General features: G+C 31.8%; 5 protein-coding genes across 6 annotated transcripts; 4 read left to right on the top strand and 1 right to left on the bottom strand.

The window, feature by feature from the left end:
• Positions 1–1,016: 1,016 nt before the first annotated feature.
• Positions 1,017–4,849, top strand: Bm4688 (Uncharacterized protein; the record flags this gene model as incomplete). The annotated part of the gene is made up of 11 exons (XM_001892397.2): positions 1,017–1,143; positions 1,472–1,638; positions 2,012–2,197; positions 2,354–2,531; positions 2,723–2,902; positions 2,985–3,210; positions 3,354–3,498; positions 3,611–3,736; positions 3,989–4,150; positions 4,463–4,577; positions 4,650–4,849. The coding sequence occupies 11 exons, from the start codon at positions 1,017–1,019 to the stop codon at positions 4,847–4,849; spliced, it is 1,812 nt and encodes a 603-aa protein (XP_001892432.1).
• A 666-nt stretch (positions 4,850–5,515) lies between these two features.
• Positions 5,516–7,308, top strand: Bm14772 (Uncharacterized protein; the record flags this gene model as incomplete). Of its 2 annotated transcripts, none has more annotated exons than XM_043075734.1 (6): positions 5,516–5,686; positions 5,874–6,010; positions 6,189–6,387; positions 6,597–6,680; positions 6,841–7,006; positions 7,109–7,308. In XM_043075734.1, 6 exons carry the CDS (start codon positions 5,516–5,518, stop codon positions 7,306–7,308), a joined length of 957 nt encoding a protein of 318 aa, XP_042931668.1. The 2 variants fall into 2 exon arrangements, with proteins under 2 accessions (XP_042931668.1, XP_042931669.1); XM_043075735.1 differs by having other exon boundaries at positions 5,582–5,686.
• A 557-nt stretch (positions 7,309–7,865) lies between these two features.
• On the top strand, positions 7,866–10,436 carry Bm4159 (Uncharacterized protein; the record flags this gene model as incomplete). The annotated part of the gene is made up of 8 exons (XM_001892399.1): positions 7,866–7,980; positions 8,054–8,151; positions 8,639–8,870; positions 9,057–9,294; positions 9,358–9,484; positions 9,559–9,698; positions 10,026–10,124; positions 10,316–10,436. 8 exons carry the CDS (start codon positions 7,866–7,868, stop codon positions 10,434–10,436), a joined length of 1,170 nt encoding a protein of 389 aa, XP_001892434.1.
• Positions 10,437–10,637: 201 nt separating this feature from the next.
• Bm4489 (AN1-like Zinc finger family protein) lies at positions 10,638–14,056 on the bottom strand (the record flags this gene model as incomplete). The annotated part of the gene is made up of 11 exons (XM_043075733.1): positions 10,638–10,728; positions 10,980–11,107; positions 11,408–11,579; positions 11,664–11,882; positions 12,173–12,295; positions 12,490–12,638; positions 12,824–12,885; positions 13,119–13,201; positions 13,281–13,350; positions 13,505–13,571; positions 14,021–14,056. The coding sequence occupies 11 exons, from the start codon at positions 14,054–14,056 to the stop codon at positions 10,638–10,640; spliced, it is 1,200 nt and encodes a 399-aa protein (XP_042931667.1).
• Positions 14,057–14,782: 726 nt separating this feature from the next.
• Bm6172 lies at positions 14,783–17,563 on the top strand (the record flags this gene model as incomplete). The annotated part of the gene is made up of 8 exons (XM_001892401.2): positions 14,783–14,959; positions 15,350–15,471; positions 15,768–15,923; positions 16,051–16,177; positions 16,496–16,630; positions 16,751–16,846; positions 16,937–17,106; positions 17,320–17,563. The coding sequence occupies 8 exons, from the start codon at positions 14,783–14,785 to the stop codon at positions 17,561–17,563; spliced, it is 1,227 nt and encodes a 408-aa protein (XP_001892436.1).
• Between the last annotated feature and the right edge of the window lie 100 nt (positions 17,564–17,663).

Below are 17,663 nucleotides of genomic sequence, written 5' to 3'. Positions count from 1 at the left end.
TACAATTTCTCCTTCAACAGGGGCTTTAATCTCGGCGCCTTTCGAAGATTTATGTTCTATTTGTGACGTTCTCTCAAACTGGTTAAGTATTCCTCCTTCCATATTTTCCAGAATGTATCCAGAATTTCTAATGTTCTTGTCCAATATCTGATAAGTTTCTCGTGAATATTTATGTGAAGTATAATCATCTTGATCATCGGTATTATTAATAGGCATCATTAGATATACGTCCGGTATAATAAAATCAGTAGGTCTCAGGATTGTTGAATCGTTGAAGTTTACGTAGGTTAATGGACGAGTATTAAGTATGCTTTCAACTTCCACTATTAAGGTTATAAACTCCTTCTCTTTTAGCAATTTCCTACCTATGACATTCCTTAATGTTCCTTTCGCTAGGCTGATTATCCGTTCATAAACTCCTCCTCTCCAAGGCACCTTCGGAATTATATTTCTCCATTTTATTCCATGTCTAGCTAGGACTTCGGTCAATTATGTTCCTTGTTCCATTAGAGTTTGAAAAACTAACTGAAATTGACCGCCATTATCACTTAGAATTATTTCTGGATAGCCGCGTCGTGCGACAAATCTGAAAACATTCAAAAAACTTTCTGCAGATAAACTATCTGCTAATTCTCAATGCACTGCTCTAGTCGCAAGACATGTAAATAAAGCAATCCATCTTTTCGTAATCTTGTTTCCGTTAGTAAAATAGAACTTATAAAATTCTTGAAATTGAATTAAACTCGAAAACACGAACAAAGTATGAGGTGTGCAGACGACAGGGAGAGGTAGAAATAGTTGAGGAAAAGAGTGAAAGGACACGACGTTATCTCTCCTTCCTACGGGTTACAGTTGTCTTAGTATTAGGTATGGCTGGGAGGAGGGTCACGTTGCTGAAATTCGCAAGTCGAAATTGGCAGATCACATACCTTCTAATCCTAACGTAGTTCTCAACAATTTATTCTAATATATTTTGAAAAGTTGCTATCATTGAATTTCAGATTCCCTCGAGTGCAATGGATTTGATGCCGGAAAGTTTCATCGACATTAAACCGGATCCATCGTTGCTCGATGCAAATTTTGATGGTTACAAGCTCTCTCTCGACCCATTTCCGATTTATAGTTATCCTCTCGAAGTTCCAGGTATGTTTTTTTTTTCCTATCTTGTATTTATTTGTTTATGCTATTACATCAAATAATTTAATTAATAATTAATTATCTCCTTATTCTTTGTGGTAACGCTCATTGGACTTTTTCCTTATGTCATTATTCGGATAGTTTCACTTGTTTACGTTATTAACATTGGCAGTACAATAATTATTAATTTTTTTTTTTTTATGGAAAAATTGATGTTATTAGGTTTAGAGTCAGAAAATTTTTGAAATGATAATGAATATGGTAGGATGAATTATTCGTAAAAATCAAGGCAGTTCAATAATACTTCAGTCATTAATGAAAAGAATACTTTTAGTGCGGGAATTGCAGACAAGCAGTGTTCAGTATGGATTCGAGCATACTAAACTATTTAACGATATCAATTATCTAACATACGATCCTCATTCATCCGATTCTGGACATAGGCGATTTGTAATTGTTTTGCAGAATTTTCACTTATGTTCATTCAGTTTTGATACTCAGGTAATTAACTCGCTACTGTTTATTTTTTAATTTCATCACAGTTTTTACTGAAATTTCAGCTTTCCAGATTCGTCTTTTCCAAACAAGATCTAGCACTAATAGATGATAATGCCTGGTTTATGCAATAAGCTCATTACTTATAAATAAGGCTGTATATTAGCAATTACTGAGGCATTTCTTTCATGATTACTTATATATCTTCTGAGTGGTAGTGATAGTAAATAACGTAAAGCGTTCTACTTCGTGCGAAAGTTCAGATTCTATGAAAACTTTCATTTGTAAACCGAAGATAAGGATTCAAACTTATCTTTTTTGTAATTCTTTTGAAGAGAAATCATGGTAGTTTCACTGGCTGTCACTTTGACTTTTGCAGACAAAGAAGTTCTCAGTTGATAAAAATCATACAATCATTACTGTATCACTTGACGAAAAAGAAGTACAAGATCGATATCCAGTCACAGTATCATTTCCAGATGCTGGCCATGCTTTTGTATCTAATGGCTTTGGTCGTCTCACAATGTATATTACGGGTGACCGACGCAGTGCGACAGCTTGGAAGGTTAACGCAACCATTTCCGTTTATTTTATTTTATCTTTCTAGTGTAGATTTTCAAACGATAGAATTACGAACAGGTCATACCAGTTTTTCCTTTGTTTATTTATAATTATATAATTTTTTGATTTCTAAATTTTTAAATTTATACGTTTGGTTTAGGAATGTTTAAGTATCGAACCGCCTATTGTTGATGGTGAAGTAAGCTCATTTATAATTATTGAAAGTCGTCATGTGGAAAATAAGTTTGATGTATTACTACGATCTATTATACCGAGCAAAAAGTCTTCAAATCAAGGAAATTTTTCAAGTAAAATAACCTGGTTGACTGTTATCAGCGGTCAGTTTTTTTTTTCTTAATGGCATTGTAAGACTTTTTTTTACTCAGATTTTTTTTTTTTTTTTACATAGGACGTTGGAAAGAAACCATTGCTATTTAATGGGCTTATATTGGTAATGTCCTCAAATTTTGCATCTGTGCAACCATCATGCGTATATATTTATTTTATTTTATTTATTTATTTTTTTCAGAAGACGGAAAAATGAAGATGACTAAGAATAGCAGCATCATATGCACTGGTCATACTGAAATGGTAACATTCGACAAATTACCCGAAAGCTTAATCGTTATTAGTACTGGCGATCTAAGTTTTTGCGGGGATGGGCTAAATGCATCGGATAATACAGTTCCGGAAATGAAGAAAAAATATGGTAAAAGTTTTTGGGAGATTTTTTATGGGAATTCAAAGGTTCAATTAGTTTTGCTGGTTTTCCTATTTGTTAATACTTTCAGGTACTGAAACTGCCAAGCTAGCTAAAAAAAAGTACGCTTGGTCTCAAACAGGAACAGATGTAACAGCAGTGTTCACCTATGATGAGACAATTTTAAAAAAAGATGTTTTGTTATCGTTGAGTGCAACATCTGTTCATTTGTCAGTAAAAGACATAATACTTATCGGTGGAATTCTTGGTGGATCAGTTGATCCAACGTCATCAACTTATACTATCGATGATAACAAGTAAGTCACTTGCTCTTTGTTGCGATGCTATTGATTTAATATTTCTAATCATTTATTCATTTATTGTTTGCGATTTTTACCACTGGTGAATATCCAGTTTATTTTTTCATAATATGTTCTGTAATAAAAATTTCCTGCTTGAGGTTAGAACTTTTTTTGGTTAAAAGTGGAGGTTTAACTAATTGGTCGGAATTGGTGCTGGGTGACGATCAAGGCGTCTATGAAATTGACCCAGAATCTTTGGATATTGCTTCGAAGACGTTGGAGCGCTTCACATCTGAATCAGAGGTTTGGGCAACATTAATTACATATTTTGTGGATATCATATTTTTTTGTTTGATAGTTTCGTAATTCTAATTCTGTTTTTAAATTTTTTCATAAATTTCAATGGCACATTTAGGCTCTAGGTAGCAGTGGAGTTGAGCGGAATTTTAACACCGAACAAATGGAAGATTGTGATATCAGTACGGATGATATTTGTAAAATTCGTTGGTTGAACTGTGCTTCGCAGAAATTAAGTCATGAAGTGATCATTATCATTATTATCACTTCAGTTTAAGATATAATGTGTTGGATTTGTTTATGACTTTCCCGTCCTGTAAAATCATTCAAGGATTAGCAAGAAGCTGTTGCTTTTCTTTTTTTTTTCCTTTTTTTTTTGATGTTAACTTGATGATGTTAATAGCATGAATTAAATATGAATTAAAAAATTGAGCTTAAGTAGTACTGATATCATCACTATATTTTTAGTAACATGCATAATAGCATATGTCTACAGAGTGATATAACCACGCACAATATCTTGTTTTCTGTATATTTGGATTCTGGACCATGTTTTCTTTGTATCCGCATGGATGTTGATGGTATTTTATGGAAGTTTACAGAAGACAGCAGAAAAGTTCAGCATCACGCAACATTTAATGCATTCGGATACGTTCAGGTACATGTCGATTTTGAAATTTGCTAAATTGTACTTCCTACAAACGGGCCATAAAAATTTGCTATTATAATTAAAATATAGTAAGGTGAAAGTTCTAATTATTTTTAGAAAAAATTTATGATATGTATTAAAAAAATTATGCTATATAAAAGTCGAATCTTTTTGTTGATCGCGAGAGATATGAGCTTTAGATTTATTCTTCTAATGCTTTAAAGATGATTTTTTTAGAATATTAAATTATAATGTGTGTAATTCAACAACTATAATAAGTAATCCGGTTTATTGTACTATATATTTCTGAATATTTTGTAGGCATCTAAAACGCAGCGAAAATTCAGCAGTTGTCCAACCGATTGTTCTTACGCAGTTATTGTGGAAGCTAAACGACACGCATTTGTTTATTGGCAACCGTCTGCAATAACTTCGGGTATTCATTATCTATATTCTCCTGTGCATTACAAAGTTAATACTTAAACATCTTTATCAGAGTTCTATTCAGATTTGCGAAACCGGAAAACAGGCCGTCGAATTGGTGGAGTTGCTAAGCAGCAGTTGATATCTTTATCTAAACCTTCTGAATTTTGTGATGCTAATGCTGTTTCGGAAAATATTGTTGGCATTCATGCTGATAACGAATTTCTTTTTATATTAACCACTACCGATATTTTTGCTGTTCTTTTAAAAGACCCTCAGTTATAAGGGTAGGACCGTCGATTGTATAAGCAAAGTTGCTAAAATTTGATATTTTGTCGGGAATCTATGTGAATAATTAGCTGAAACATATATTGTGATAATAATAGGATTTTGATACAGCCTTTTTATATTGCATGTGATGAGTTTTGTAATCTCCCTATTTCTTATTTCTGAAATGGCGAATCAGTAAAGTTTTAGCAGAATAACTGGTTGTATTCTATCATATTACTTTGCAAGTAAGGGTTTTGGTTAATGTGTTTTTCCTAGCATTACATATAAGTTGTGCTACAGCTGTTTCCGAGATTATATCAAATCGGATTTAAAGGGAAGTGGTAAATGATATTGCATTATCATGATTTCTTCATGGATACCATTGCTATTTCAATCATGTGGAAGGAACCCTCTACATTAATATTTTTTTTAATATATGGCCTGGTATTAGTTTGATTTGAATGATTGTACTTTTGCAGGTTTGCTTTTCCTAGTTTCCCTCATTCCTTGACTGATAATAGCTCTCTTTTTGTGGCTCATTTATCGTCTGTTTTTTTTTTTTTTTTTTTTTCAGATAAATTGCAGTAATTCCATTTGTTTTAAAACAGGTTTCTCAGATATTTGGTGTGTTCTCTTTTGACATTAGTGGGACGTAAAATGTTATAGAATTGTTATAGGAATATGTCTTCATCATTTGTGGATGATCATTTTGAATTTGCTGAAATGAATATTAGGCATACGGGTAATATGGATGAAACTATGGCAATGGTACGTCGAGCAGTGCGAATGGGTTATGATTGTATCGCAATTAATACTGATATAGGACAAATGGTACAGGAATGTGCTAATCTGGTAAGTCATTCCTTGCAGGAAGTAGTTATAGATAAAAGGCATACAAATATGGCTTTAGGAAGTATGATGTAGGTAATTAAGGTCTTTATTTAAGGTGCAGACATTTAAGTGAATTATATATTTTTTAATTTTGCTGCCTTGTATTTTTTCTTTCTTTGATATCAGTGTTTGTTTTCATTTGTTTTAGGGTGATGAGCCACCACAAAAGAAGAAAAAGAAAGGTGGTAAAGAGCGGAATGTTATACCGGATCCAGTTAGTATTAATTGTTCCGAATTGGATACCAGTATGCTTGAAGCAAATGGAAAGCGTCTTAGGATTTTCAGGTGTGTCAACGAGTACTTTTAAAATTAAATGTAACTCTGATTTGCTGACTGGATTTTGACTTATATATATAATTCTCATGATTTATTTGAAAAAGATAGTGCCAATGTATAAATTATGATGAAATGATTTAGAAGTGAATTAGTTAAATCTCTATCTTAATTCATCTCAAATTTTTAGTCGTCTAACTGCTACAGTGTCAAACAGCACAGAGGTCCATTTACTAATGCATCATCCTCAGCTGAAAAAATACGATTTAATCGCTGTGCGTCCATCAGATGATCAGATCCTTCAGACGTTAAGCAAGAAGGGTGATTTTGTTGATATTATCACTTATGAGCAAGCATCAACATCTGTTGGATGGCTTAATAAAAGCAAGGTAGTATTTCATGGTTTTTAAACTGTTTTATTTAAATAAAGTTTGATCAGTGTCATTTATTCTGAGGATATGGAACTAGGAGATTTAATCGATGATCATACCTGAATGTGCAGCAGTAGTGCAAGTGATAAGTGCATACGTTTTTCAAACTACAGCAACTTTAATAATGTGCAAAATGATAATGTAGTATGATGATAATTTTGTTCTAGATTATCCAACTTTGTATTAATGATGGTATAGCGTTTGAGATCACTTATGCCGATGCCTTAAAAGACAGCAGTCAAAGACGAGAGGTATTCCTCCTAATTATTAATGCCATAATATGTGAAATTTTCCGCTTAAAGACATTTCACTTATCAAAGTGAAACCAAACCTTTTTTTTTTTTTCTACTCTTTGGCGAATAGTTTATAATTTTTCTAAAACTTGGTTTGTAAATTTTGAAATAGCTTCAGGTATTAGTAAATGGTCGACAATTGTTAATGTCTACAAAAGATGGTGATGGCGTTATAATAGCAAGTGGTGCTGAAAGAATGATTGATATCAGAGCACCATATGATGCTGCCAATATTTCAGTTCTTTTTGGTATTCGTCCTGAATTAGCTCGAAAATTCGTTGCAGGTGAACGATAAATTTCATGAATTTCATTTGATAATTCTTACTTTTTTTTATTTTTTCGTTTTTAAATTGTAGAATTTTTCCAAGTTGTAAAATTTTTTTAAGGTAATGCTAAGAAGACTTTACTGAGGGCAGAATCTCGGAAGACATTGAAAGGTGGTCTGTTGATACAAAACAAAGAAGATTTGCCAAAAAATCTCACTGTGCGTTTAAATGTAATTGAGAAGATTATGAGAATACCTGAATTTCGAGCTCAACTGGAAATTGTAGAGGATGAAGTAGAAGATAAAAGCAAAAAAACCTGATTTTGGAGACCATAATGCATTTTTATATTTGATTTCGTAAAATGGGGCTATCTTGCTTTGTGTTAACTTTGTAATCGGTTCCTTATGGGATAAAATTATAATTGGAATTCCAGACAACACGACTAATCATCTTCTATCTAACGAAAACATTTTCAACAATTTTTTTTGTGTTTATTTTCACTGATGTATTCAGCAAAATAAAGTACATGTGATATAGAAGTGTTACATCTGGCTAAATATCAAGTAAATATTCATCATCTTTAATTTTAACTATTACTAATTCATGTTGTGGAATGTTATAATTTCGTTTAATTTCTTAATAGAATAAAAATTTGTGTTTGGAATATTTTCCATCTTCATTGATATTTATTTCCTACATCCAAAATATATGGATGGTAAGACGAGTTTATTTCCAGAACTTTCTTCTCGTGAGGAGGAATAAACTAAATTGAATTGGAATTGCTCTTTAGTTTTAGATGTTTGATTGTTTATGTAATTGTACCGTCTAATAACGAAAATTAGTGCGATATAGTGTAATATTTGTTTGCGAAGAACAGATGTGGAGGAAGTTTTTGGAATTTGATCGAGATGTTATTCGAAGTGGATGGAGAAAAATGGTATGGAAGTTACAGAAGACGTTAGGATTGGATGCAAATTGGCCAGTGTTGTGGAGTAAGTTTAGAATTGTTTGCAGATTTAAATATTTAAAAATTAATTAGTTTTAATTTTTGTGTGAAAATTTGAGCTGAAAGCAAACTGAAATCTTTACCCTCTCAACAGTTCATCGAAACATTGACTGGAAAGCAACATGAACAACTTACGAGCATTATTACGGAAGTACAGGTTAGCTAATACTTTCTTCTAGAATTAAATATTCATATATGCACACATGTTTTCATCATTTTATCTTTCTGTTCTCTCTTTTGTTAATTATTTAGCTTCAACTTTTTACATTTACTTCTTCAAAAATTTAAACTGTGATAAATGTTAATAATAGGTTTTTTTTTTTCTTTTTTTAAAAAAAAAAAGCTAAAATTATGACTTGAACCATATGAACTAGATAATCTTAGATAGCTGTAAACGTCCATGATTATTTTAAATGAAGTTTGTTAAGCATAAAAAGAGGACTTCTGATGGGCTATATGTGGAATAAGTTACTGAAGACGGAAATTCGTTATACTTCCAACCGAAATATATTTTAATTTTTATTTGATAACGTCTACTTTTTGACTAGAATTTGGACATTGATTCAGTGTCCATAAACCATAGCAAAATTCAAAATAAGAATGAATGATTTTAGAGTTACATCAAGTAAACTCGTCCATTACAGTTGCTGTCTCGTTGTTACAATTATTTTCCCGAACACTTGTCAGATGCAGATTGGAAAAGATTGCTTCAATGTGAAACTCAAAAGCAACGGTTCAATCATATTAAATTTTGTCGTCAGAAAGAATTAAAGGAGTTGAAATGTAAAACAAAGCATCAGTTGAAGGTTGTTAAGAAGTTCGAAACTTCAAAACCCACATCAGGATTCGCAATGTTTGTGGGTGCCACACATTGCAGTACGTTATTTTATTAATATGATGATATCTCGAATTTTTATTTCATTTATCAAGATCGTTCTTCACTATTTTTGTTTTTTTTTTTTTTTTTTGTTTTTTCGTTTTTTAAATAAATTTTTTAATAACATCCAAGACCTCATTTTTAAAAAAAAAAAAAAAAAAATGTAAATGTAACACTGTCTTCAGAACGCATTGCTAATCATCGAAGATTGATGAATCATCTCCATAATCTTCAATTAGACCCAAAGCCTGCATTGCTGATTGATTGTCGATTTCTAAATGAACTCTCGCCGCAAGCTTTATCCCAAACTTTAATCCAGCTTTCCTATTTGGCAAGTGAAAACCGAGATCGGCGACGTCCATGGCCCCTTTATTTCTTTAATTTTGATATGAAGGACGAAAACATCTTGGAAGCACAATATAGGTTAGTTTTGTTCATATTTACAGTATCCTCAAGCTTTTGAAAATACGTAGAAATTGATTACAGGTATTTATCATTGGCCAATTCACCACGAAATATATCCCTCACAGTCTCATCATCCAGCTACCTAAATCATTTTTCCCGTGAAGAAATAATTTATTTAAGTCCTCATGCAGAACTTGATTTGGAGGAGGTATGTTTTAAGATTAACATACAGAAGTTCAAATGAATTAGACCTAAAACCTTGGAAAAACTGATGATGTGCAGGTGGAAGGCTCGAAAGCATATGTTTTGGGTGGTATAGTAGATAGAGTTGCGCAACACCGTTTGCATCCACATGCAACATTGCTGGCTGCAAAGCAAGATGGAGTCAAAGTGTGCCGGCTTCCTATCGATAGATATATCAAGTTAGTTACTTTCTCTATAATTGATCATTGCTTTTAGCTTAGAAAAGTCAGATAGCAATAGATTTTCAAAAAAGTTCTTAGATTTATATGGGCATTTCTGATCCTTTCATGATAGGTCAGGGAGGAATGCATCAAAAATCGCACATCTTTATGAAGCAAGCAAAACAATATATTTTTGGCTGTTTTAATTGCTTACATAGAAAACAATCTACGTGCCTAGATTATTACTATATCACATTACATTTCACTATCGTATAGTAGTTGATCATTTCAAAATCATTAATGAGAAATTAAGTGTAAAGCCCAAACTTTTATGATTATTTGTAGATGGAAATCAGGTTCAAGAAGTATGACATTGCTTGCGGTTACATCAATTCTGTACAGTGTATATGAATCTTCCGGTGATTGGGAACGTGCTTTTAGGAAGTGAGTTTATTTTTTAGCGAAAATAGCGTTTATTTTGTGAATTCCAAATTTGTATTTGATTGGACCTTTATTCCTATTCAGAATTTAAAAATTAGAATGTGATGCAAAATCATGAGGAAAGGATAACAGATGAGAATTGATGATTTGAGTGAGAAAAGGTTGTTTTTCTTTAAAGCAATAAAAACATTTAGATATATTCCGGTAAGAAATATCAGAGGACCAGAAGAGAAGAATCTCTACAGTCGACGTTTGCATAGATATATACATGATTATGAGAGACGCCTACTACTGGAACTTAATCAGAGATTGTAAATGACATCAAATGATTACATTAATATGTTATACAGAAAAATTAATTTTTAAATAAATTTGCACAGTCGAAAGAATGGCAAGCGTTGTTGTGCACAGTACACATGACTGTGGAGTGATGAAATAACGTTATTTTATAACCAGTTTTTTAGGAAAAGGTTCTTTTTCCGATATATTTCAATACCAAATCAACTTTACAGCAATCTATATTTTTGATTTTGGAATGTCTCGCACTAATTTTGGTAGTGCCGTCCTGACATGTTCTCGGTCGACTGATTTTAAATCGATACTGCACCTAAAATATTACATCTTAAACATCTAAATTAAGAAGTGGGAACTTTTGCATCACAAGAATCGCTGGAACTGATAAATAAGCAAAATTTTGTAAGAAAGGAAAAATCTCCGACCAAGCAAGCAAAGAAGAAAACTTCTTTTAACAAAACTAATTAATATCGAAGGCAAGGAAAACAAAACGTTAGAGTATTTTGGTAAGAAAGATTCCTACCAGCATTGATCATAATCCAAATTCAAAGTAAAGTTCAACACCTGTGTATCTGCGGATTACGATGTTTACTGCAAAATACATGGCCACATGTGCACTGTATTTCTCTATCAGCTATTTGCAACTTTATTCGACATAGTCCACATCGTTTGTTCTTTATCTCATCTTTTATCTGAAACCGACTTCTATATGCACAACAATGTACACTGCTGTTATTATTATCTTTCTGAATACTCAGCGAAAATAATTAGAAATTTGAACGAAATTATCATCAAAATCCCAGTAAGTAATGCTGGTTTGTGGAGCAGAGTGTTAGCAATCATATAGTGAAATACATCACTTGATAATGTAGTTATATCACAATATGAATACTGAACTTACAGAAGAAACTAAACTTTATTCCTAAATATGGTCATAAGCAAAATCGATGGAATTATTCTTATCTGCGATTAGAATAAGATTTAACTTTCACTTTAAGTAGTTCGCTTTCATTTGATGGGACATCAAACAATTCTTCATCTTCAAATTTCCTTTGTTTAATTGTTTCTGGTGGGTCAAAATATGTCGCTAATTCCTTCTGGTTTACAACGTCAGCAGTACCCTTTGGAATTGAAATAGATGGTGACAAAGTTATGGAGGATGTACTAAAACATGTACTAAAAACTGATTTGATGCTTCGAAATATCAAATGTTATTGCAAAAAAATGATATATGTCTAAAAGGCTTACGTGCAAGAATTACTGCATGATGATGGTGACTGTGATAGTATATCAGTGGTTACTTCTTTTGCGGATATTCCTTGAATTTCTTGCTGCACATTTCCTGACAAGTCTTTTACGTTGTTCCGTCGAAATTTTTCTCTCCGCTGTATCAATAATTTCATTTTTTCTCGCATCTGTTCATGCTCCGCTTCCTTGCAAGGTGTAACTTCAATATATTCAGCAGATCTGAATTATCAAGAACACAGTTCATACAATTCAACAACATGTTTAATGTAATTGGTATACAATTCATTTCACATCAATTACAATAAACATAATGTAGTGAATACTGACCATCCTACGACTAAAAACTAGTAAAAGTAAAGAAGAAATAATTTAATGTACTAAAATTAATCACAGAATAGATGCTAACTAAAAAAAAAGCAATTGAAAATAAGATGTGCCCTGAAAAAGTTGGTTCACAACTGCCAACAGTTGGCAGAGAACGAATCAGATTTCGCAGATTAGCTAGCGACTGAGATATTCGAATTAAAGATGCAATCTCTTCACGATCATTATTACCAGTTACTGGTTTTACTAACAACCACAACACGCTACCCGAAGTAATACCAAATGATGCCAGAGTGCCGCCTTCATTCCTCAAAAAACCATAAGAAGGTAGATATTGAAATATCAATAATCTATAAATAATCAATGTGTCACATATAATAGCTGTTTCATTTTACGACAGAAATTTATAAGTTATTCTCCTTCTTCCCAAAAAAACACAACATAATTGTATTAGCTGTGATACAATTTTAAGGAAGAAAGATTTCTGAAACAGTAAACATACTTTAATTCCTTATTATCATGAATGAGAATTATTTGATGAGCGCCGCCAAGTCGTGATTGCAAATAGTTCTTTAGCACACGTATACTTGTTGTTTTCTTCATTACTAACTTCAGTGGTTTGAACGATGATATGGTTGATTTAATTGTAACCTTGAATAAAAGGTTTTAGCATCTCAACTTCATTAATCGTTTGAAAATTTTACATCAAAAAACATTACGAAACTTATAATTTTATTTAAAATAAGAAATTTTAAGTTGTAGATGATATCATTAAATATCGGCTCTGTTTAAATCTTCTATTTCGTTAAAAATATTTGTGAATCAGCAAAACTTACTGTTACCACATCAGATCTGGATACATGACTCTCTGACTTAGATTTTGCAGCTGTTTTACACACTGAAAAAAAAAAAAAAAAGAAACAGAAAGCTAATAAAAATTCACAGATACATTCCGTTATTTAGCATTCTGTTGTCGTCTTTCCTTAATAATGCCAATTTATAGGTAACATTTATCTAAATAGCTGACTACCGTCAGATATATATAATTTGACTTTTCAAAATTCAAAGAATTATTCACCTCCAGAAGTACTTTGTGAAGAAATATTATGAATAACTGAAATGTTAAATTACTTGGTATGCTGGGAACTTCAGGAGATCGACCACCAGGTGAAGTTAACGCTCTCAGCATATTTTTGTCCCGTTCATTTGATATTCTACAAATTACAGTAGCATAATTATCGTTTCAAAATATTTTCCCAATTTTAATCAAATAAACTGTTAGAATTTCAATACTTCTGCTCATCGATTTTTTCATTTTTCCTTTGCGACGTGGCTTCGTTAACAATTTTCACATTAGCAAACACTAAAAACAATAAATGAAGACCTATCAGATCAATAGAATGAGCTTTTAAAAAATTAAACATATAAATGATGGATAGATTTGAAAACTTTTTGAATTTGATGAAAAATATGAAATAATGCGTAATATTTTAATATGTAAATACAATTAGACGTACGTGACGGATTGGTCGAATGTGTTTGCACATGCTGTGAGTTAGACGAAGTAGTCGTATTCTTCTCTTCCTGTTCTTGTAAAAAAAAAAAAAAGCGTTATAAAAATAGTGAAAATCTTTGAAAATGAGACAAATTGCAACGATCAATTTAGATAGGACTGTAACAAATGAATGAATTGATTAAATTTAGGATGCAAAAAAGATTGTTTGAATGAAATTCAGAGAGCAAAAAATAATTTTTTTTTTTTTTTAATTTCTTCTGCTTGCAGCCATAATTCATCATCAGTCAGTCTGCTTCATTTACTATCAACAAAAAGGTCAAAGGTCAACAGGACATTATATCAATGGAACTTTTCTCACAAGTGTAATCATTTCACTTTTCTTCTCAAATTTTTAAACTAAAATATTTATTTTGCCTTTCATGTGCACTATTTCTGACGACACACTCTTTTCATCAAACCTATATCGCGTTGCTAAATACCTGTAGGTGCACAGGTGGGAATAGACGCGTTTACTTACCTTTGTCTTCTCATTGTCATCATTGCTTTTCATCATTGATAACGAATTTCGTCTTCCCTTCTATCTTATTTCGCAACACCTTCCACTCAACAAATGACAGATAATAAACAATGAGTCGTCTTGGTGCTTGTAAGCAATTTTTATTGACAATGTTTAGATGCCGTCACGTCACACGTTCACGTTTACGTATTGAATCACATTTGCTATCTGAAACATTTTTTTTTTTCTTGTTTCTATGTTTGCTAATGGTCTTTTTTCGTACGCATTTAGATGTTAACAGTAAGATTTTATCGATTGATTTATTAGTTGAGGAAATTAGTCTGAGTGTCGCAGTTCTTTCTAAACGATGAATCTTGATGTCGTTTTATTCTCTCGTATCTGTCTCATATCTGTGAGGTATTTGTTTATATTAGCTCTGTTTATACTAATATATATATTTTTTTTATTAATATGATTTACCTGTTTTGAAATATCTACAAACATTTCTAATTTATTTTTTATTTAGAATTCATTTGTATGGTCATAAAGTAGCACGTTGTTTTTCAATGTTTCTTAATTTTTTCACGAAGATCGATTACATCTGACGAGATTTTTTGCAATGGTGAAAAAGTTGCTTTGTTGTAAACAATCAAAAGCCGATCATATCTTATTAAATATCACATGTGACTGTTATATGCTCTGAAGCAAGTCCTTAGACTATAAATTTAGGATTTTTAATGCTCAATTGCAGTTATAAGAAGAGGAATTTCAGTTTCTATCATAATGGGCATCTCAACATCGATGCAAAAAGATTCCACTGTACTCTCTTGTTATGGAAGTGGAAAATTTGATGTAGGATGTGCCGAAATAATGATCAGCGATAGTGATAGTGCAAGTGGTGATGATATTGGCATCCTGTTAACAATCTACTATCCATGCGATAGTGCAACCAGATCAGATGTTCATAATTTATAACTCAGTTATTTGGAACTTTTTAAAACTGAAATGAAGTTAAAAAAAGAGGAAGAATGTTTCTGAGATCAGATTACATGCAAATATTTTTTTAATATTTTGAAAAATAATGCTAGGTAAACATCAGGAATAATTAATTAAGTTAAAAAAAGTATGTATATATATATATATATATATATATACAAAGTTTAGAAGTAGTGGTACATATTTCAATCAGTAAATAAGATGAATTTTTTTTTTTTTTTTTATGATCGAATTGTTATTGCAATGGTATCATTGTGCTGCTGAAGTATGTACAATTACAATTCCCCGTTGAAAAGAGGATTGGAATAACTTATCATCATGAAATCTTTTAAAGAAATTTGGATTTTTCTTCAGGAACAATCGGAACATCCCTTGTGGCTTCCGAGAGAAGAATATTTAGATGGTTTAGCAGACTATCGGAATTCATCTTCTCGCTGGATGCATTTTATTCACAGATGGTTTATTGGAGAAAAAAGGTATATACTTAGCAAATAAATTATAGTGTTTTCAGAATAATTTTTTAATACAGTTACTTTTTAAAAGAAAGTATAGGGTAATTAGAGAACTTAATTTATTGCCATGAAATTTTTTTTACTGGATGTGATGGGATAATTAGTGAGTTTGGAGAAAAAGTAGTTTTGCGAGAAATCTGAAGAAAATGATATTTGAATGATGAAAATGATTACTGAATAGCATAGATATTTTTTTGATCTTTTTCTAACCTTTCAAATAATTATCAATAAATTCTTCTTTTTCAGTTTGTTAATTACAGGATTCCCGCTCGTCGGCATCTTGCATTAAATAAGAGTATAGCAAACTATCCAGTTCTGATATTTTCTCATGGCCTTTCAGCATGTCGTCACTTTTATTCAGTTTATTGTTCATCACTGGCAAGTCATGGCTATATTGTAGCAGCTATCGAGCATAGGTAATTCATGCTTTCCATGGTAATAATAAAAAAACAAGAAATCTATTGTCTTATTGCAAGGATTTTATTGACTATAAGTTTTTAAATTTGCATCTGAACAAACAAAATTGAAATTGTGGTTTTTTAGAGATTGTTCAGCTTGCTGGACATATAAATATGAAACTAATGAAAAAACAGGCGAAAAAATAGAAGTGCCGGTGAAAATTCGTAAACTTATGCCAACCGACGATGAATTTCAGCTGCGAAATGGACAAGTTTGTGGATTTTCGCTTTTTTATCTTTGTTAATAATAATTTGGGCCAAATTTTGAAGTGTATAAGAGACGAAAAGTAAACATCCTACGAACAAAATTAGTATGAATGAGTGGATAGAAATAATCTCATAGTTCATATAGAAATATCCATAAGGATTCGAAATTTTTAGAACTGAATGCATAAGTCTACTGATTTCTTTTCTTAAATTTCGTCTACGGATATCTCGTTGCAAAAAAAGGTTAGTCAGATTCACTTCTGTTTTAGTAAGTGGTTGATAAGTACTAAGCAATTTTAAAGTGAAACAAGAAGTTCTTTTAGCTTCATAAACGAGTAGCTGAATGTATTAAAACGTTACATATACTCGAGGAGTTAAATTTGGGACAGTTTAGTTCGGATCAACAAATTGGCAAAAAGTTATTGTTGGGAAATGATTTCGAGTGGTCACAGTTCAAGGTATTCTCGGCGTTGCAAATTTATGCATGAATTTCATTTGAATTTGTTGATTAAACAATTCCTAAAAATTTTAGCTCGGTATTATTCGTGCTTCAAAATGTTTGAAATAATTTATTATAGGATCACTTAGATATGGACAGGGTATTTATTGCTGGTCATTCGTTTGGTGGTGCAACAGCTATCGCTGCTGCAGCAACTTCCCCTACTGGTTTTAAAGTGGGTTGATTTTTCAGTTTTTTTTTTTTCGTCTTTTTTCTTCAATTTTAATGAAGCGAAGCGAAATACAGCCCAATTCTGCATGTTCAGGCTGCTGTTATACTCGACGGATGGATGTTTTCAATTGAAAGAGAATTGCTTACACGTGTTTATCAGCCTATTTTGTTTATGAATGCAGAAAACTTTCAATGGGAAGCAAACGTAAAAGATATGTTACAAGTTACCGAAAACTCGAAACGCGGCATTCTACTTACATTTAAGTATGTTCGGAAATTTTTAAAAACATGATTCAAGTTTTCAAATGTTTAGGATAGGAAATTGAAAAAGTATGGCAAATTTTGCAATAGCAGTATGGGAGTTAAACTGTTTTATAGTTGCAGAATAATAAATCCCTAATTAACGTTTTTATAATATATTCTGCATTTATCAAGTATGAGAAAAGGAATACTATTTTTTAATAGTTCAAATTTCAGTGAAGCTTTGCATCACTCTTTCACAGATTTTCCTCTATTGATTCCGGAAATACTGTGCCGTTGGTTCGGCATACAAAGTTTACACGATCCGGTGCAGATTATCGAGGCAGTGATTGAATTAACTGTGCACTTTTTGAAATCTTATGACGAAGACCCACATGTTGCTCTCAACCTATTAAAATTTGAAAACATCATCACATTGGGAGCGAAATTTGCCTCGCAAGCACCTGCATTATCCACGTAAATACGTCATGCTGTCAGCATCTTCTCTTTTAGAGATTCGTAACAACTACTCAATCAGAATAATAACTCCCTAATTAATTTTTATAACTGTATGTTGCAGT

The sequence above is a fragment of the Brugia malayi genome (assembly GCF_000002995.4).
Source record: "Brugia malayi strain FR3 genome assembly, contig: Bm_v4_ChrX_scaffold_001, whole genome shotgun sequence".
NCBI lineage: Eukaryota > Metazoa > Nematoda > Chromadorea > Rhabditida > Onchocercidae > Brugia > Brugia malayi.
The sequence above is the reverse complement of the archived record's forward strand: the minus strand, read 5'-3'. Positions and strand labels throughout refer to the sequence as shown.